The 20,273-nt window shown below is 48.5% G+C and overlaps 1 protein-coding gene across 1 annotated transcript; it reads right to left on the bottom strand.

Moving 5' to 3' along the window:
* Nucleotides 1-306: 306 nt before the first annotated feature.
* Nucleotides 307-19,027, bottom strand: LOC147116407 (chymotrypsinogen 2-like). Its single transcript, XM_085991296.1, has 7 exons — nt 18,970-19,027; nt 18,768-18,871; nt 7,662-7,741; nt 7,487-7,565; nt 5,367-5,547; nt 576-709; nt 307-468 (listed from the first exon to the last, which is right to left on the bottom strand). Exons 1-7 carry the CDS (start codon nt 19,025-19,027, stop codon nt 307-309), a joined length of 798 nt encoding a protein of 265 aa, XP_085847422.1.
* Between the last annotated feature and the right edge of the window lie 1,246 nt (nt 19,028-20,273).

Here is a 20,273-nt window from a genome sequence, read left to right as displayed (position 1 = left end):
GCTACGGGGAGGGGGTGGCGGGATTTGGCATGTGGCACTGGATTCACCTCGCACTGATGATAATGCTCTAACGCCCCGTTAGCACCATCTGCTGGTGCTAACGGAAGGCGCTAAGGGGACGAATTTTCCCCCAAAGTCCCCAACCCAAATTGATTGGGGAGGCTGAGAAGATTTTTTTTTGTCTTATTCCAACTATACGCAACTGACAACTCCTGCAATTACTTAGGAGGGGGGGAAAAAAAGACATTTGAAATTAATTTGTAAGTTCTTTATTTTAAAACCAATTACATTTTAAAGTAAACAACTCTAATTGGCAGCAATTGTCTGCACGATCCAGGAGTGGAACTCAGTCACCCGAGTATAGACTGCAGGGATTCGGGTGGAGCAGTAACCACTACCCCAGGAAACAATGCCCACCAGATACCAGACTCCTCCATCATTGCAGACGAGCGGTCCACCTGAGTCACCCTGTAGGAAGAGAACAAGCTGATTCAATGTGATTGCTACAAACTTAAAAATATATTTTAATGCAGTGCAATATTCTCTGTATGATATTTCACATATATTTTCCATACCATGCAGGAGGTAGCACCAGCAGCACCAGCGCAAATCATAACGTCCGAGATGTTGCTGCCCCAATAGTTCTTGCAATCAGCGGTGGTAAGGAGAGGAAGGGTCGCCTGCTGCAGTTGGCATGGAGTATTGTTTGCTGAGGAATCACGGAAGAGCTCTTAATATATAGTTAGCTTAGCTGGAACTATTGAGACGATTCTAACTTTTCAAATGTTTGCAAAATTATTAAACAATAAACGGTTTGCAATCACGCCAAAGCTATTTGATAGAGTAGATAAAGAGAACCTATTTCCTCTGCTGGGGGAAATCCAGAACAAGGGGCATAATCGTAAAATTAGAGCCAAGCCATTCAGGAGAGAAATCAGGAAGGACTTCTTCACAAAAGGTAGTGAAAATCTGAAATGCTCTTCTCCCAAATGGCTGAGGCTTCCGGGCCAATTGAAACTTTCAAGACTCAGATCGATAGGTAAGGAATATGGAGCAATGGCAGGTAAATGGGGTTGAGGTACAGATCATCAGTGATCTAATTGAATGGTGGAAGAGGCTGGAGGGGCTGAATGGCCTGCTCCTGTTTCTATATTCCTATTTAATTTTCTTGGTAAAATGTAAAGTTCTGCATATTGGATGCAGCATCGCTTACTGATTCTAATCTGTCTGCCTAACACAGATCCTTGGGATTTACCTGGTTTCCTCTAAAGAAGAGTGAATTAATTAAGATAAACTCAAGAGAAATGGTTCAAATAAAGAAGACGGGGAAGACATGGATAAAGACAGAAAACAGAGAAAATTGGACATCTGAACACGTGACTAAGTGGGATGAAAGAACTTATATTAGGTTTGTGAGCTTTGAAATTACTTGGCCAATGATTTTGGACCATGACATGATTAGAACCTTGAAGTCAATAAATATGGATTTTGTTGACAGTGTTACAGTTTTCAATATCCTGGAAAATGCGTCATTTAGGGGAATCTTGTGTTTGATCATTCCTGACTCCTAGAACTTTAGCTTCAGCTACTGAAACTTCCTAGTCAAATTGGTAAAACAAGGTCCTGAATTCTCACTTGGGATGGGTGTGAATGAGTTAATGTCATCGAATTCTGGATCTTTCAGGTCAAAAGGAAGGAGTTAATGGTTGAGGAGTACCTAAAGGGGAAGAAACCTGCCTCAGTTCAAGGAGACATTTGAGTTCATTCTGCAGCATCTATCGGAAGAAAAATTAACCACTGGTTAGGACCTGAAATGCTGATTGGTTGACAAAATTTCAATAGGGTGGCTTGACTATCCATCTTGTAAAGGGAACCACGATAACCTTGTAAGAAACAGATAAACGTCCAAACTAAAAGTAATGAGCTGGTTATGAAGTTCCTTCGAACACGTTAGAGAAAAAAAAGTAATCTTTGATTGCTGTAACATAATCCAATCAATATTCCTATGAACATTATAAATAACACACTAAACAAACTTTACTTATTAATTGCCTCCTTCCAAATGTTCTCAATTTATTTTTAAATAGTTTAAATATTTCTTTCACCAAATGTAGAGAAAGGCTTGCATTAATATAGAGTCTCACCACATCTCTTTGAACCGTCCCAGTGTTTCACATACAATTACCTGTGTTCAAAGTACGGTCACGTGGGGGGAAATGGCAGCCAGTTTATGCGCAACCACAAAAAAATAAGTTTCTGCTACTCTGTGCTTTTCTACCTTGTGGATCCACCTCTTAGTGATACTGTATCATAAGCCTTGCTGATGTTTAAATAAACAGGGCTGGATTTTCCTCTGCTATGCCACCCAAAATCGGGCAGCATAACGGGAAAATCAAGGGATATCAGGTAAGGAGGTTTGAGCAAGGGTCGGTTGGCCGAGATCTCTGTAGCAGGAAGAAGAAAATTTACCACAGTGCATATTTACATGGTCCAAACCTAAGGAAGATGGCTGTGCTCTCTCTCTTTTTCTCTCTCTCTCTCCTTCCCTCTCTCTCTCCTTCACTCTCTCTCTCTCTCTCTTTCCCTCTCTCTCTTTCTCCTTCCCTCTCCCTCTCTCTCTCCTTCCCTCTCTCTCTCTCTCTCCTTCCCCCTCTCTCTCTCTCTCCTTCCCCCTCTCTCTCTCTCCTTCCCCCTCTCTCTCCTTCCCCCTCTCTCTCTCTCCTTCCCCTCTCCTTCCCTCTCTCTCTCTCCTTCCCTCTCTCTCTCTCCTTCCCCCTCTCTCTCTCTCCTTCCCCCTCTCTCTCTCTCCTTCCCCCTCTCTCTCTCTCTCTCTCTCTCTCTCCTTCCCCCTCTCTCTCCTTCCCTCTCTCTCTCTTTCCCTCGCTCTCTCTCTCTCTCTCTCTCCTTCCCTCTCTCTCTCTCCTCTCTCTCACTCTCTCCCTCCCCTTCCCTCTCTCCTTCCCTCTCTCTCTCCTTCCCTCTCTCTCCTTCCCCCTCTCTCTCTCTCCTTTCCCCTCTCTCTCTCTCCTTCCCCCGCTCTCTCTCTCCTTCCCCCCTCTCTCTCTCTCTCTCTCTCTCTCTCCTTCCCCCTCTCTCTCTCTCTCTTTTCCCCTCTCTCTCTCTCCTTCCCCCCTCTCTCTCTCCTTCCCCCCCTCTCTCGCTCTCTCTCTCCTTCCCCCCTCTCTCTCTCTCTCTCCTTCCCCCTCTCTCTCCTTCCCCCTCTCTCTCTCTCCTTCCCCCTCTCTCTCGCTCTCTCTCTCCTTCCCCCTCTCTCTCTCTCCTTCCCCCTCTCTCTCCTTCCCCCCTCTCTCGCTCTCCCCTCTCCTTCCCCCCCTCTCTCTCTCTCTCCTTCCCCCTCTCTCTCTCTCTCATTAATGTCAATGATAACATTGCAAAATTATAATTCTGTTTGCTACCTCCAAATTCACATAGAAGGAAAACTGTAAAACCTGGAGTATATGGCTACTGGCGATCCCCATTAACAAAAATCGAAGTTAAAGAACCACCTCCTGGGTGCTTAGCAAGAGTTCTTCAATCCCAACAGTTTTATAAACAGTTCTCTCTCTCCTTCCCCCTCTCTCTCTCCTTCCCCCTCTCTCTCCTTCCCTCTCTCTTTCCCTCTCACTCTCTTTCCCTCTCTCCTTCCCCCTCTCTCTCTCTCCTCTCTCTCTCTCTCTCTCTCCCTCCCCTTCCCTCTCTCCTTCTCTCTCTCTCTCTCTCCTTCCCCCCTCTCTCACTCCTTCCCCCCTCTCTCTCTCTTTCTCTCTCCTTCCCCTCTCTCTCTCTCTCCTTCCCCCCTCTCTCTCTCTCTCTCCTTCCCCCCTCTCTCTCTCTCTCCTTCCCCCCCTCTCTCTCCTTCCCCCCTCTCTCTCTCTCTCCTTCCCCCCTCTCTCTCTCTCTCCTTCCCCCCTCTCTCTCTCTCTCTCCTTCCCTCCTCTCTCTCTCTCTCTCTCCTTCCCCCCTCTCTCTCTCTCTCTCCTTCCCCCCTCTCTCTCTCTCTCTCTCTCCTTCCCCCTCTCTCTCTCTCTCTCCTTCCCCCTCTCTCTCTCTCTCTCTCTCCTTCCCCCTCTCTCTCTCTCTCTCCTTCCCCCCTCTCTCTCTCTCTCTCCTTCCCCCCTCTCTCTCTCTCTCCTTCCCCCCCTCTCTCTCTCTCTCTCTCTCTCCTTCCCTCTCTCTCTCTCTCCTTCCCCCCCTCTCTCTCTCTCTCTCCTTCCCCCTCTCTCTCTCATTAATGTCAATGATAACATTGCAAAATTATAATTCTGCTTGCTACCTCCAAATTCACATAGAAGGAAAACTGTAAAACCTGGAGTATATGGCTACTGGCGATCCCCATTAACAAAAAACGAAGTTAAAGAACCACCTCCTGGGTGCTTAGCAAGAGTTCTTCAATCCCAACAGTTTTATAAACAGTTTTATAAACATGGCAGAGGGTTCTTCAGTTCCCTCGGCAATGCCAGGTTCTCCAGGCTAGTTTATTATATATTGCCTGCGAACCCTTGTTTTATCAGTAATCTCCAACAGCTTCTATTCGCACATAGTATCAAAACGCTTGCCAAACCTGCCCTTGCCAAGCTCCACAGGCTTACTATGTCCCAGAGAATCGTCTTTAAGATTCTTGTCCTCCGTTTCAAATCCCTGCACATCCTCGCCCCTCCCCAGTTCCATGATCTTCAGTCCTCCAACATTGGCTTGTGTCTCATTCCCCACTCCCTCCGCTCCTTCAGCCAACTTGCCTCTGCCCTCTAGATCTCCTCCCCTTGGCTTCTCCACCTTGTAACCTCCTTTCTTGCTTAGAAAGCCTCCATAAGATTCTCCTCTTCGATTGTGCTTTTATCCCTTCCTGTCCTTCAATTTCTTTTCCTCCGCCCACTCAGAGCCCATTCACTATCCTCCACCTTGTGCCTTGAGACATTTCTTCTTTGTTATAAACTCTGGCCTCTTGTGCATCCCCCACTCCTTCACCCTACCATTGGCAGCTGTGTCTTCAGTTGTCTAGGCCCTAAGCTCTGGAATTCCCTCCCCAAACCTCTTCGCCTCTCCAGCTCTCTCTCCTCCTTTAAGCCGAAGCTTAAAACCTGCCTCTCTGACCAAGCATTTGGTCACTTGTCCTAATGTCTCCTTCTTTTGGCTTGGTGTCAATTTTTTTTGATAATGCTCCTGTGAAGCACCCTGTGACATTTTACTACATTAAGCACACTATATAAATGCAAGTTGTTGGCACTATAGAAATAAAAGTTATCGTTGTATTAAGTGAGTTGCTGAAAGGAGCTTTTGCAAATTTGATTCCTCTTAGTTGGATCCACCTGCAGTATTCTAACATAGACAACACTCTATATTGGAGAGTAGATATGAAGGTCCCATACCAGTCGCTTGGGTTACTCCCCATCCTGAAGTGACGCACAACTTGCCCCCTGGGAAATTGGCGGCGACACTCGCCAGGCAAACGGGGGAAACGCGAGCACCGAGTCTAGCAGGAGTTGTGAGCTTCACTAGAGTCACATCATTATTGATGTTATATGGATCCCAGGCAGGATGGGTAATGGCCTGCAACAGAGAAGATAAAGATTAGTTCTAACTTGGGGGATGATCAAGCTTCCATCCTGTTATAGAGAAGGCATGATACTTTCTCACAAGTTCGGTAGACCGTAAGTAAAGCAGCATGACCGCTGCACCTCCGCCGGAAATTGCGTTTATGCGCATAAAAGGGGGCTTCCGGTGAAGTTGCAACAGCCGAGCGGGAACAGCTCCGAGGAAATACCCCGTAACTGCGGAGAGTTTGCGACATTACCCAAATCTGTTGCTTTAAATTCTTTATGGTTTGATGTGGCCACAGCACAGAATTATGCCTGATCTTCCAAGAATAGTCTAGTTTTTGCCTTATAGTTCAGTACTAACCGATCCCTGAGCCACCTGTAAAATCCTGTCCTAGTCAGATTCTGGCATCGTGAACTTTTGGTGAGGTGAGGGGCTATTTTCCTCATTCATTTTTAAATTTAATTTTACATACACATACAGGATTATAACATTCATTCGAGGGGCTCTTTGGGGATAAAAGCCTATGTACTTTTGAAAAACTGAGTTGTTTATGGTTATGTTTTTGGGGTACGCGAGGTCGACACTGCCCATTACCAGACTTTTAAAGGGCCTTGCTGCATCTATGGAGAAAGGGACAAGGTTAATGCTTCGGGTCTGAAACGCTAACCGTTATCCATTCTCCACAGATGCTGCCTGACCTGCTATGTGCTGCCAGTATTTTCTGTTTTTATTATTTCAGCATGTGTAGTATTTTGCTTTTTGTTTTAAAGAGCCTTGTCCAATGTGGGGATATTTTCAGGCTATTAAATGTGGAACAGCTGGAAGCAACTTGCTTTGAAAGTTTGACCATCTTGTCCATCTGTACATTTGTGCATAGAAAGGCCACAGAAGCAATAGCTTTCTGATTTTTTTTGCAATAATCTTAATTAATTTACATACAAGCCAAGCTTTTTGCAAGCAATAAAATCTAATTTAAATTGAGGGTCCGGCCTTATTGCAGATTAATTTTTTTCCCTGAAGGAAGTGCAAGTTTAAGTTACGGGGGCAGGCTACATGTGTATCAACACAGTAAATCCAGGATGACTGGCTCCCTGATATTGTGTTACCAATCACATCACCAATCTCTCTGCACAAATCTGTTCAAGAGCAGATAACCTTAATAAGATCAGAGCGAAGAAAGCTTTCATAATTTAGATCAATGAGAAAGCAAGCTCGGGTGCTCTTGTGTTGACATGGCCTCTAGATTTAGCAAGACAAACTGCTGCAAGCAGTGCAGAATAAAATTGTCAATAATACCATGATATTTATGCATCAGTAACTTGAGGAAACTAATTATTGCTAATGTGAGCCAGGATGTAAGGACACTCTAGTTAAAAAGTGAAGATAAAAAACAAGGAAAAACAGAAATGTTGTGCCTTTGTAACACAAGGAAAGTTTCTCTCCGAGTTCTGCAGAGTCTGAGGAGTTCATTCACTTGAACTTTTTAATTCATTCTGGGATACTGGACGTCACTGGCAAGGCCGGCATTTATTGCCTATCTCCAGTTGCCCTGAGAAGCTGGTGGTGGGGCTTCTTCTATTTGATACAACTGAGTGGCTTGCTAGGCCACTTCAGAGGGCAGTTAAGAGTCAACCACTTTGGCATAGACTGGAGTCACATATAGGCCAGGCCGGGTAAGGACGGCAGGTTTCCTTCCCTAAAGAATATTAGTAAACCAGTTGGGTTTTACAACAATCCGACAGCTTCATGATCATTGTTACTGATACCAGCTTTTTATTTATAGATTTTCTTAAAACATAATTCAGATTCTCAAACTGCCATGGTGGAATTTGTATTCCTGGATTACTAGTTCAGTAACACAGCCAGTGCACTATTTTTTCCCAAATTGTAACTTTATGCAAAATTCACAATTAACAGGCAAAGAGGACATCAGAGGATGTCTACGTACCTTTTCAATCATCAGAGTCTGGGCATCTTCGTCTGTTGAACATTTATTGGTTGCTCCAAGGATCACGCGATGCGCTGTGCTGTGGGAAAGCAATGCATCACTCCGAGTAAGGGGCTTATGTCCATGAGTGCTGTTATAATGGATTCTGAAGATTCTAACTGAGTGGAAACCTTACCTCACGCCACAGCGGGCAGCAGTCACAACCCAGTTTTCATTGATCAAGGAGCCTCCGCAGAAATGCCAGCCGGTCGTGTCCTACTACACAGAGGAGATGAGTGTTCAGCACAGAAAAAGGGAAAAGCAGTTTCCTTTGGTCATCAACATGCAAAGATCTATCGTCACCATTCGCCATTTCTGACTCATTCCAACATCTGTGTACAAGTATCAGCCAGTTTGGAATATTTAAATCAACAAAAATTTGAGTCTAATGCAGATTTTCCACATTTTTTGGGACAGTCTCAAAGGTGTGATCGTTGTTTTTTTTATACATAGGATATACGGCACAGAAACAGACCATTCGGCCCAACCAGTCCATGCTGGTGTTTATGCTCCACTTGAGCTTCCTCCTGTCTTTCCTCATCTAACTCTATCAGCATAACCCTCTGTTCCCTTCTCCCTCATATGCTTGTCTAGCCTCCCCTTAAATGCATTTATATTATTTGCTTCAACCACTCCCTGTGGTAGCGAGTTCCACATTCTCACCACTCTCTGGGTAAAGAAGTTTCTTCTGAATTCCCTATTGGATTTCTTGGTGACTATCTTATATTGATGGCCTCTAGCTTTGCTCTTCCCCACAAGTGGAAATACTCTTTCTGTATCTACTCTATCAAACACTTTCATAATTTTAAAGACCTCTATTAGCTCACCCCTCAGCCTTTTCTTTTCAAGAGAAAAGAGACCCAGCTGTTAAGTCTGTGTGTTATAGTGAGAATTACTACACAGACCACAAGAGTAAACTTTAACAGGTCTTTACTAGTTGAAGGTCAGGGCGGAACTGCCCAATAAATCATTACACAGCACTTATATACCGGTGTGGTCACCACCGGTATTACAGTATACAGCAGCCAAGATAAAGTAGTGCCACTCTTAAAATAGTTCTCTTAAAGGTGGAACGGTTACATACACCACAATCCTCCCTTTTTAGCTTAACAGTATATATATTCCCCATTAACATAACATCATAACATATATACACAACTTCAGGTACAACAGTTCACAGATTCAGTCTCTCTGGAGGCTTCCTGACTCGGTCCGGATAACGCCTCGGTGGTGTAATACCTATCAATTCGTCCAATAAAAAGCGACGAGTTAGGAACGTAACTAAAGGTTTTTATTGACTAAATAACAGAGCCCACCCTCGTGGGTGATCGGGTCCAACAAGGAGGAATACCAGCCAGTCGACTACCTTTATACCTGGGCAGGTAGGTGGAGCCATGGGCGGAGTCGGAGGTGGTCAGCCCAGGTATAACAGCGCGACAAGAGGCGACCTCGTATAGTGATACAACAGTGAGAACGGTGATAACAATACAACAGTGATAACTATAGTGTAACGATAGTGAACGATAAAAGTGGTTTACCACATTCACCCCTTGTTTAGATTTGAGTCCGGCGGGGTGAAGTGTACTACCAGTTCTGGTATGTCAGTCTGTCCGGGGGCCTCGTAAGCCTCTCCGATCGTCGCAGCGGCGGTGCTGCATTATCCGGTGTTAGTGCTGGTGTCTGCGTGGTCGGCGAAGGCTCGTGGGGTTCCGGCATGCCGTCTACCTGGGCTGGAATTGGGGGGGTGGTGGGGGGGGGGTAAAGTTGGTGTCTCCGGAGTGCCCGAGGGTGCGAGGTCTCGTAAGGAGACCGTGTCCTCCCGCCCGTCTGGGTAAGCCACGTAGGCGTACTGGGGGTTGGCGTGCAGGAGGTTCACCCTCTCGACCAGGGGGTCTGTTTTATGGGCCCTCACGTGCTTTCGCAGCAAGACGGGCCCCGGAGAGGTCAGCCAGGTTGGTAGAGTGGTTCCCGTAGTCGACTTCCTGGGGAAAACAAACATTCGTTCATGGGGGGTGGCGTTAACGGCAGTGCAAAGTAGTGACCGGATGGAGTGCAGCGCTGTCGGGAGGACTTCCTGCCAGCAGGAGGTTGGGAGGCCCTTAGACTTTAAGGCTAAGAGGACGGCCTTCCATACCGTCGCGTTCTCTCTTTCCACCTGGCCGTTCCCTCGGGGGTTGTAGCTGGTGGTCCTACTTGCTGCAATACCTCTCGCTAGTAGGAACTGATGGAGTTCCTCACTCATGAAGGAGGAGCCCCGGTCACTATGTATATAGTTCGGGAACCCGAACAAGGCGAAGAGGTCGTTCAGGCACTTGATGACTGTGGTACTGGTCATGTCTGGGCAGGGGAAGGCAAAAGGGAAACGGGAGTACTCATCAACGATGTTGAGGAAGTACACATTGCGGTCAGATGACGGTAGAGGCCCCTTAAAGTCGATGCTCAGGCGCTCGAAGGGGCGGGTGGCCTTGATCAGGCTTGCTCTGTCCGGCCTATAGAAGTGCGGTTTGCACTCGGCGCAGGTCTGGCAGTCCCTGGTCATGGTCCTGACCTCCTCGATGGAGTAGGTCAGGTTGCGGGCCTTAATGAAATGGTAAAGTCTGGTGACCCCGGGGTGGCAGAGGTCGTTGTGGAGGGTCTGAAGTCTATCAATATGCGCGCTGGCGCATGTAATTCGTGAAAGAGCATCAGGGGGTTCGTTCAGCTTACCTGGCCGGTACAAGATATCATAATCGTAGGTGGATAGCTCGATTCTCCACCTCAAGATCTTGTCATTCTTGATTTTGCCCCTCAGCTTGTTATTAAACATGAAAGCAACCGAACGTTGGTCGGTGAGGAGGGTAAATCGTTTGCCTGCCAGGTAATGCCTCCAGCGCCGTACCGCCTCCACAATTGCCTGGGCTTCCTTCTCGACCGACGAGTGTCGGATCTCGGGGCCCTGTAGGGTCCTCGAGAAGAAGGCCACCGGCCTCCCCTCCTGGTTAAGGGTAGCGGCTAGGGCGAAGTCGGATGCATCGCTCTCCACTTGGAAGGGGATGGACTCATCCACTGCGTGCATTGTGGCCTTGGCTATGTCTCCCTTGATGAGGGAGAAGGCCGCGCATGCTTCCTCCGTGAGGGGGAAGGATGTGGACTTCATGAGGGGTCTGGCTTTGTCCGCATAATTGGGCACCCATTGGGCATAGTAGGCGAAGAGCCCCAGGGTTCTCTTAAGTGCCTTAGGGCAGTGGGGGAGGGGTAGCTCCATGAGGGGACGCATTCTTTCGGGGTCGGGGCAGATGAGTCCGTTCTCTACTACACAGCCAAGGATGGCAAGGCGCGAGATGTTAAACACACATTTCTCCTTATTGTAGGTGAGGTTCAGCCGTTGGGCTGTACGGAGGAATTTCTCCAGATTCACGTCGTGGTCCTGCCGGTCGCGGCCGCAGATGGTGACGTTATCTAGATAGGGGAATGTGGCCTGCAGTCCGTTCTGGTCAACCATCCGGTCCATCTCCCTTTGGAAGACCGAGACCCCGTTGGTGACACCGAAGGGGACCCTAAGGAAGTGGTATAGGCGCCCATTCGCCTCGAAGGCGGTGTACTGGCGGTCCTCGGGGTGGATAGGGAGCTGGTGGTAGGCCGACTTAAGGTCGATGGTCGAGAATACGCGGTATTGTGCAATCTGATTGACCATGTCAGATATGCGGGGAAGTGGGTATGCGTCCAGCTGGGTGTATCTGTTTATGGTCTGGCTGTAGTCGATGACCAGGCGACTTTTATCGCCGGTCTTAACGACCACGACCTGGGCACGCCAGGGGCTGTTGCTCCCCTCGATGATGCCCTCCTTCAGGAGACGCTGCACCTCAGAGCTAATGAAAGCTCTGTCCCCAGCGCTGTACTGCCTGCTCTTGGTAGCGACGGGTTTGCAGTCGGGGGTGAGGTTAGCGAACAGGGAAGGTGGCGGCACCTTGAGGGTGGATAGGCTGCAGGTGTTACGCGGTGGGCGGTTTAACATTCGCTGGTTGTCGACTGTGAGAGGGGGGAGGGGTCCACCGTATGCTAGGGTTACACTTTGGAGGTGGGATTGGAAGTCCAGCCCTAGTAGGACGGCAGCGCAGAGCTGGGGGAGGACGAGGAGTTTAAAATTTTTATACTCTGTGCCCTTAACCGACAAGGTCACAGCACAGTAGCCGCTAATGTCCGTGGCGTGGGACCTCAATGCCATCGAGATTCGGTTGCGCGTTGGCAGGACAGGGAGGGAGTAGTGGCTCACCGTGTCTGGGTGGATGAAGCTCTCCGTGCTTCCGCTGTCGAACAGGCAGGTCGTGGCGTGGCCGTTTACTTTGATGTCCATCATCGACTTGGACAGGTGGTGTGGGCGGGCTTGATCCAGAGTGACGGAGGCTAGTGTGTAGGTAAGCGAGTCGTTGTCGTCTGCGGGCGAGGCGGTCGTCAGGTCCGGGGGCTCGGTGGCAGTCGGGCGTGGTGGGTAAAATGGCGTCTCCCACGAGGTAGGACAAAATGGCGGAGAAGATGGCTGCCCCCATAACTCACATGAGGCACTATTGGGGTCGGTTGCCTTGATCAAAGATGGCCGCCCCCATGACTCACGTGTGGGGATGCTGGCCTCAGTTGCCGTGAAAGAAGATGGCCGCCCCCACAGTTCGCATGAGGCACTGCTGGCCTCTGAAGATCCGCTCCTGCAGGCCTTAGAGAAGTGGCCTTTCTTCCTGCAGGTTGAGCAGGTAGAGTTCCTGGCTGGGCAGCGCGACCTCGGGTGCTTCTCCTGGCCGCAAAAGAAGCAGCCGGCGGCCCGATCGCGGGTGCCCGATGTCGGAGCCGGTACCGGGGGTGGCGGGCCCGGTCGGGTCCGGGACGCCGACGCTGAGGTAGGTCCCGGGGGCGGCGCTGCGAAGGGTATTGCGGTAGGGGTCGGGCCCGAGTCCCAGGGTCGCGAGCAGTACCTGGAAAACGCCTCCTGGTCCTGATGGGCCACCTCTAGGGAGAGAGCGAGGGCTTCAGCTTTGTCCAGGTCGAGGTCTTTAGCTTCAAGCAGTCTTTGCCGTGAGTAGTCGGACCGTAGGCCTTTCACAAAGGCATCGCGGATATTATCTTCCGTATTTTCAACAGCCGTCACCGCTTTAAAGTCACAGTTCCTGCCGAGTGCTCTTAGCGCCCGTAAAAATTCAGCTACAGACTCTCCTGGCTGTTGCGGGCGGGATCTTAGGAGGTGCCTGGTGTACATGTAATTTACCGGGCTCCGGTACTGCTGTTTCAGTAGGTTGATGGCGGCCTCGTATGTAGTCGTGTCCTGGATGAGTGCGTATACTCTCGGGCTCGCTTGGGCGTTCAGAAGTCTTAGTTTGGATCTCTGCGGGACGCCGGATTCTTCCAGGTAGGATTCGAAGCAGTCCAGCCAGTGTTTGAAGTTGAGGGCTGAGTTTGCTGCCTGTGGGTTTAGATCCAGGTACGGTGGTTTGAGGGCTTGCAGCCAAGCCGGCTGGCGTGGCTGGTGTAGCCCGGTGTCTGAAGGCTGCTGTGGCTGTGCTTCTGAGAGGGCTTCTGGCTAGTCAGTAGCAAACATCTTTAAAATTTAGTCAATAAAATTGATATACCTATCAATTCGTCCAATAAAAAGCGACGAGTTAGGAACGTAACTAAAGGTTTTTATTGACTAAATAACAGAGCCCACCCTCGTGGGTGATCGGGTCCAACAAGGAGGAATACCAGCCAGTCGACTACCTTTATACCTGGGCAGGTAGGTGGAGCCATGGGCGGAGTCGGAGGTGGTCAGCCCAGGTATAACAGCGCGACAAGAGGCGACCTCGTATAGTGATACAACAGTGAGAACGGTGATAACAATACAACAGTGATAACTATAGTGTAACGATAGTGAACGATAAAAGTGGTTTACCACAGTGGTGTAGTAGGTTCTGTTGGCAAGGTCGATTCGGCTTGAATGCCAGTGTCGGGTTCATCTGATTCCAGTATCACCGGATCGGAGGTAGATCCTATGGGTATCTCTGCTTCATCATTAGGCGTATAGAGTTGTGGAGTAGGTTGTCCCTTTTCGGATGACTCTATGATCTGGTCAACATGGCGCCTTATTATGCTTTCACCAATGTCCACGGTATACATCAGCGGTCCTAGTCGTGTGCAAATAGTTCCAGGCTGCCATTTCTCGGTACGGTAGTCCCGGGCCAAAACTTGTTGACCTATCTGGAAGGTTCTAGTTGGCCTTTCATTCATGCCTTGAAATTGCCGGTTCTCTACGTCCCTTCTGATGTTTGGCTTGATCAAATCCAGCCGGCATCTTAGTCTTCTATTGAAAAACATCATGGCGGGAGTTTGGTTTGTAACCACATGTGTTGCATTCCTGTACGCCAACAAGAAGTTATCTACCTTATGTTGTAGATTTATGTCTTCCTTACCCATGGCCTTTATGGCCTTCTTGAAGGTCTGGACAAACCTTTCAGCTAATCCATTGGTGGTGGGATGGTATGGGGCGGACGTGTAGTGCTTAACCCCATTGTTTTTTAAGAACTTCCTGAATTCTTCGGACACAAATTGCGGTCCATTATCAGAACAGATCTGTTCCGGCAGCCCATTCCTGGCAAATATGGTCCTTAATACTGTGATGGTTTTTTCCGTGGTGGTGGAGGACATCTTTATTACCTCCGGCCACTTGGAGTGTGCATCCACCGCGATTAAGAACATTGAGTCCATAAATGGACCAGCAAAGTCGGTATGTACCCTTTGCCATGGAGATGAGGGCCACTCCCATGGATGTAGAGGAGCTTGTGGTGGGGCGTTTTGGACCTTCTGGCATCCTAGACAGCTCTTGGTCATTTCTTCGATGTCTCCATCGATACCTGGCCACCACACAAACGCTCTGGCTAGGTTCTTCATTTTCACTCCACCCAGATGCCCCTCGTGAAGCTCCTTTAGCACTTTATGCTGGAGTTTGGGTGGAATCACCACTCTGGATCCACACATCAAAGTTCCTCGGCACACTGACAGCTGTTCTCTTCTTTGCGAGAATGCTGGCAACAGTGGTTCGCCATGTGCTGGCCATCCCTTCACTGTTAAATCGTAGACTCGTGAGAGAGTCGGGTCATTTCTTGTTTCCTTTTCGATCGTAGAATTTGTTACTGGTAGACATTCCACTATGGTTGAGTGGAACATCTCCACTGGGTCCACTGTAGGCGCCTCTTCTACCGTTGGCAACGGTAGGCGCGATAACCCGTCAGCATTCCCATGCTGTTTTGATCCTTTGTATTCTATGTCATATTGGTGTGCCCCTAGGAAAAGGGACCACCTCTGTAGCCTTTGCGCTGTCATAATGGAAACGCCCTTTTTAGGGTTGAATATGGATACCAACGGCTGGTGGTCTGTCAGCAGTGTAAACTTCTGGCCCTGCAGGTAATGATTAAACTTCTTTACTCCCCACACCAGGCTGAGAGCCTCCCTATCTATCTGAGCATAGTTGCGCTCAGCGGAGGTCAATGATCTGGATGCAAATGCGACTGGCCTTTCCGAGCCATTTGGCCACTTGTGTGAGAGTACTGCTCCAATACCATAAGGAGAAGCATCACAAGCTAAACGAATAGGTAGTGTTGGGTTGAAGTGAGCCAACACTTCCTCTGAGGTGATCAATGCCTTGCTTTTGCGAAAGGCCTTCTTACAGTCCTTGTTCCACTTCCATGGTACTTCTTTCTGCAAAAGAGCATTCAGCGGGTGCAGCACCGTGGATAGATTTGGCAGAAACTTATGGTAATAGTTAATCAACCCTAGGAACGACCTCAACTGGGATACATTTTCCGGAGCGGGAGCCTTCACAACAGCTTCGATCTTGTCAGGTGACTTGTGCAGCCCCTCCTGGTCAATGACATGACCACAGTACGAGATCCGTTTCTGAAAGAACTCACATTTCTGGCGATTAACTCGAAGGCCATATTCCTTCAACCTGGTGAGCACCAGTTTCAAATTTGCAAGGTGTTCCTCATCGTCATCTCCTGTAATCAGGATATCGTCCAAGTAACATTGAGTGCTTGGAATTCCCTGTAATACCTGCTCCATGGCCCTCTGCCAAATTGCTGGAGCCGAAGCCACTCCAAAAACCAGTCTATTATATCGATACAAGCCTCTGTGCGTGTTGATTGTGAGATACTGGCGCGGCTCTTCCTCAACTTCCATCTGTAAGTACGCTTGTGCCAGGTCTATCTTGGTGAAGCGTTTCCCGCCAGACAATGAAGCAAAGATATCCTCAATCCGCGGAAGCGGATATTGTACCGTGTGAAGCACCGGATTAACTGTGATCTTGAAGTCTCCACAGATGCGGACCTTCCCCGGTTCCCCTGGCTTGTTACTCGATGAACGCTTCATGACGGGAACAATGGGCGTGGCCCACTCACTCCAGTCCACCTTAGACAGTACTCCTGAACGTTCTAGCCCTTCCAGCTCAGCTTCCACAGCAGGTCGTATCGCATAAGGTACCGGCCTGGCTTTGAAAAATTTTGGGTTTGCATGTTCTGCAATCTTGATTTTTGCCTTAATTCCTCTTAGTGTTCCCAGTCCCTGTTGGAACACCTCTTTAGCCTCATCCAATATTCTGGACAATCGTTCAGGTTTGACATCTTTTTTTCCGGAATCTACCGTTATTGCGTTTAGGGAGTGCCAGTCCATATTTATTTTCCTGATCCACTCCCGTCCCAGAAGTGGTGGACCTCCCTCAGGTAGTACATATAAGTCCATTCCTTGGTGTTCTTTGCCCTTGTGTACCACCTTGACTTTTATTTTTCCGATGGTGTATACTCTTTGCCCCATGTATGCCTGCAATACTATCTTCGTATCTCGTAGGGGAATATGTTTGAATAACCTTTTGTAATCTTGCTTATTCATGACCGTCAACACCGATCCGGTGTCCAATTCCATCTTCATTTGGACTCCTGCTATCTGCAGTGTGACCCAGATAGTTTGTCGGTCAGCTTCCTTACTCACATTGTGAATTCTCAGACTACCCAGTTCCTTGCTGTTGGAGTCTGAATCCGAATTCTGTTCATCCAAACTCTTCTCAGCCACCTTATGTACCTTTCTGCACTTTTCCTGCGGTGACTTTTTGTTGCTGGTCTTCTTTCCTGACCGGCATACTTTAGCTATGTGACCAAGCTTGCCACATTTTCTACATTCCTGGTTTTTAAACCAGCATTGGTTCTGATCGTGTGTTGTCTTCCCACAACGATAACATTTCGTTGTACCCGAAGCCATTTGATCTACGCTGAGTACCACTGCCTTCAGCTGCATTTCCGCAGTGCCTCTCGCTGCGGCTTTGTGCGATGCTGCAATAGAGACAGCCTTATCAAGTGTAAGATCATTCTCTTCAAGCAGCCGCTTTTGTGTTCCTTCTTTCGACAATCCACACACGAATTTGTCTCTCAGTGCCTCTGTCAGGCTTTCCCCAAACTGGCAGTATTTCGCTAGCTTATGCAGTTCAATTAAATACTCCGCGTTGCTTTCCTGTTTCAGTTGCGTTCTCGCATAAAATTTAAATCGTTCCGCTAACATCAGCGGTGTGGGGTTCAAATGATTTTTCAGGACGGCCACAATTTTAGCGAAAGTCTGATCCGCCGGTTTAGCTGGTGATAGAAGATGCTTCAATAGTCCGTATGTCTTCGCACCCATTGAGTTTAGTAAGGTTAGTGCTTTATCTTCATCTGATATTTTATTTGCCTTACAATATATCTCTATGCGTTCTACATACGTGCCCCAATCTTCAACATCGGGATCGAAATCGTTGATGTTACCACGCTTAGGCATCTTCGCAACCTTCTTGAGAAACACAAAGAAATTTTTCTTTTATTTTTTTTTTCAAAATGGCGGTTTCCCGCGCTTGTCTTCTTCCCCCGCCTACGAAAATGGCGGCTTCCCGCGTTTGCCTTTCTCCCCCGCTGGCTGTAATGGCGATTGCCGTATTGCTGCGTTCGCCCTCCCCAGCGGTTTTCAAATCGTGCCTCCCAGCCCCTCTTGCAGTCCGGTCCTTTCCCCCGGCTGCGGCTGAGCTCTCCGCGGTTTTTTTTTTTCTCTCCCGCGCCTTACGCTGACCCGGTCGCTGCGCCTCGCGGCCTCGGTAGCTGCCCGGCCTTTTTCACCGGTCGCGGTCGAGCTCTCTCTCGACGCTGTTGCGTCTCCCAGCCCGCTTGCAGCCCGGTCTTTCGCACCGGCTGCGTTTACATTCACCGCGGCTCCCGTGCCTTACGCTGCCCCAGTCTCAGCGCCTCCGGCCCCGACTTCTGTCCGGCTCTTTTCCCCGGCCGTGGTCGAGTTCTCCGCCCTTATTCTCCGTTTTTCCCTCCCCTACTTCACAGCCAACGTGGCCGACTTGCTGCTCGTCGCTGATCGGCTTACCCACCACCGTGATAGAAGGGATGATCACTGCTTGTTGCTGATGGAAGGCTTCGTGTCAGAATTCTTCCTTTGCTCTGCAGACCCGAGTCTTCTCTCAGCAGAATGATGAGGGCGGATGCCTCCTCTCGACGCCCGTTAAACTGCCTTGGATGTATCTCTGCCGCAGGGTAAGATCGTACTCGTCGCCACTGTTAAGTCTGTGTGTTATATCGAGAATTACTACACAGACCACAAGAGTAAACTTTAACAGGTCTTTACTAGTTGAAGGTCAGGGCGGAACTGCCCAATAAATCATTACACAGCACTTATATACCGGTGTGGTCACCACCGGTATTACAGGATACAGCAACCAAGATAAAGTAGTGCCACTCTTAAAATAGTTCTCTTAAAGGTGGAACGGTTACATACACCACACCAGCCTGTTTATCCTTTTCTGATAGGTATACCCTCGCATTTCTGGTATCATCCTTGTAAATCTTCTTTGCATCCTCTGCAGTGCTTCTATATCCTTTTTATAATATGGTGGCCAGAACTGTATGCAGCACTCCAACATTTATCAGACGCGATAAGCTGTGGGAAACTTTAAAAAAAAAAGGTTTTTATATAAAATAATTTGCCTTTAAAACTGTCCACAATTTATCTGTTGCAGAAATTGCATTGGAATCAAGATAAGTCGATAATACGCTGTTTTATAAGGACACAAAATTCAAAGCAGTGGAGGGTCATGCAACCTATCGGTATTATTGAGAGTTATGCTTGATTATATTGATGGCCTTTTTATAAATGGAGTCGGTCATTAATGATGGTATATCTGACACATTGGGAGTTGTGCTAATCTCTAACTGCAATATCAACATACCTGCAGGGAGACCTGCCAGGGCCAGGATCCTGGGACAGCGTTTTCACCATTTACAATCCGTGCGTAGCCGGTGACGACAGGGGTGATGGCCGGAACACCACAGCCTAGATTTAAGGTAATCAATGAACAAATAGGAATTAGTTTAAGCAACGCGCCTCCAATAAAACAGAAGCTAAAATAGTCGCTCCGAAATGTAATTTACTCCGTCCGTAAGCTGTGCCGAGGAGGGTGAGGCAGGAGATGAGCCAGAGGAATGCCATGGTTGTTGCTTTGGGTTTGAGAATTGTGGTTTAAGGCCTTATATATTCGAACTGTGACGCTGGGTATCTAATAGATAAAAGTATGAGCTTTGTAACCATGTGCACCTGACAGCATTTCTGGCCAAAGTAAGTTGATGATGTGTAAAGTACACCCCTTGTTGAAACAGTGAATATAAGTTAATGACTCCTGATAAATTTAATTTGTGTGTATGGAAATGTTGAACACAAGTGAAGATTTCTGCAAACTGAGGATCTCGCCAATCTTTGTGATGTGCCCGTTTAATGACTCGATCCATTCTAAATAAAATAACAGAAAACACTATGTACGAATGCATATTTTACCCCCTCACCCCAAAATATTACTGATCGATGCTGGTGATTCTGAAGTTGTTCGGATTCACCCCATAACTATGGGCTTAGTGGATAGATTTTGACAAAGGTTTCTGCTCAAATAAATATAGTGTGAATTTAGCTTTAGACGGGCAGAAGAAGGTCCAATCTGTTTGCAGGGTAGGCTGTGCTGTGGGAACCTTTACATTCACTGAAGAATTAATTTGATCAGTTCAAGGGAACTTTTAGTGCCCTGAAAAAGTTAGCCCCCGCACCATAAATTCAGTGGTAGTGCCCCAAGCAGGAGGTGGGGCACTACTGGAAACACTCCTGCTCTTTCCTGGGGCACTACAAGTGAATATCGCGGCGCTACATGCAACAGAACCACGTGTGTCAGCACGTAGTGCTGCAGTATTGCAGGCCTCCCCCCTGATTAAAGGGGAGGGGTCTAGCGCTGCGAGCACCGAGGCCCTGCTGGACCACCGGAGAGCGGGGTGCTGGGAAAACAGCCCGGCACTCAAGAGGAGTGCCGGGCTGAGCGACCGTGACCGGCACCCTAAATAAAAAGGGAACGTGGCAGGTGCTGGCAGGTGGCCAAAAAAAATTGGCCCCCTGACACCTGCCCTTTAACTTGCGCCGCCGATTGTAAAAACGGCAGCCTGACTGTGTCGGATATATCGTCCAGCGATAGGTCAGGGGGCGCAACCAAAGTTTGCGGCCGGGGCGCTGCGCATGGCGATGACGTCATTGCCAGAGGCGCAGTGCCACGGGGCGCTACCGGGTACCGCCACCGCTAACCTCCTGCCGAATCTCGCGGGAGGCATTAGCAGTGCTGCGCTCGGGTGCTAGGGGCTTTGCGCCCCGTTAGTGCCCCCTGGGGACGCTAACGAGAGGTGCAAAGCAACCCAATTTTTCT

The sequence above is a fragment of the Somniosus microcephalus genome, chromosome 6 (assembly GCF_052327205.1).
Source record: "Somniosus microcephalus isolate GS21.2 chromosome 6, FLI_Smic_1.0, whole genome shotgun sequence".
NCBI lineage: Eukaryota > Metazoa > Chordata > Chondrichthyes > Squaliformes > Somniosidae > Somniosus > Somniosus microcephalus.
This window is presented reverse-complemented; position numbering and strand designations above follow the sequence as displayed.

What these genes read in the sequence shown, in the direction of transcription:
- LOC147116407 (XM_085991296.1), bottom strand. Translation starts at nt 19,027, where the DNA reads ATGGCATTCCTCTGGCTCATCTCCTGCCTCACCCTCCTCGGCACAGCT. An exon ending in CGGCACAGCTTACGGACGGA is followed by an intron (nt 18,872 to 18,969) that starts GTAAATTACATT and finishes CCTTAAATCTAG; the next exon opens with GCTGTGGTGTTCCGGCCATC. An exon ending in CTGGTGCTACCTCCTGCATG is followed by an intron (nt 469 to 575) that starts GTATGGAAAATA and finishes CTCTTCCTACAG; the next exon opens with GGTGACTCAGGTGGACCGCT.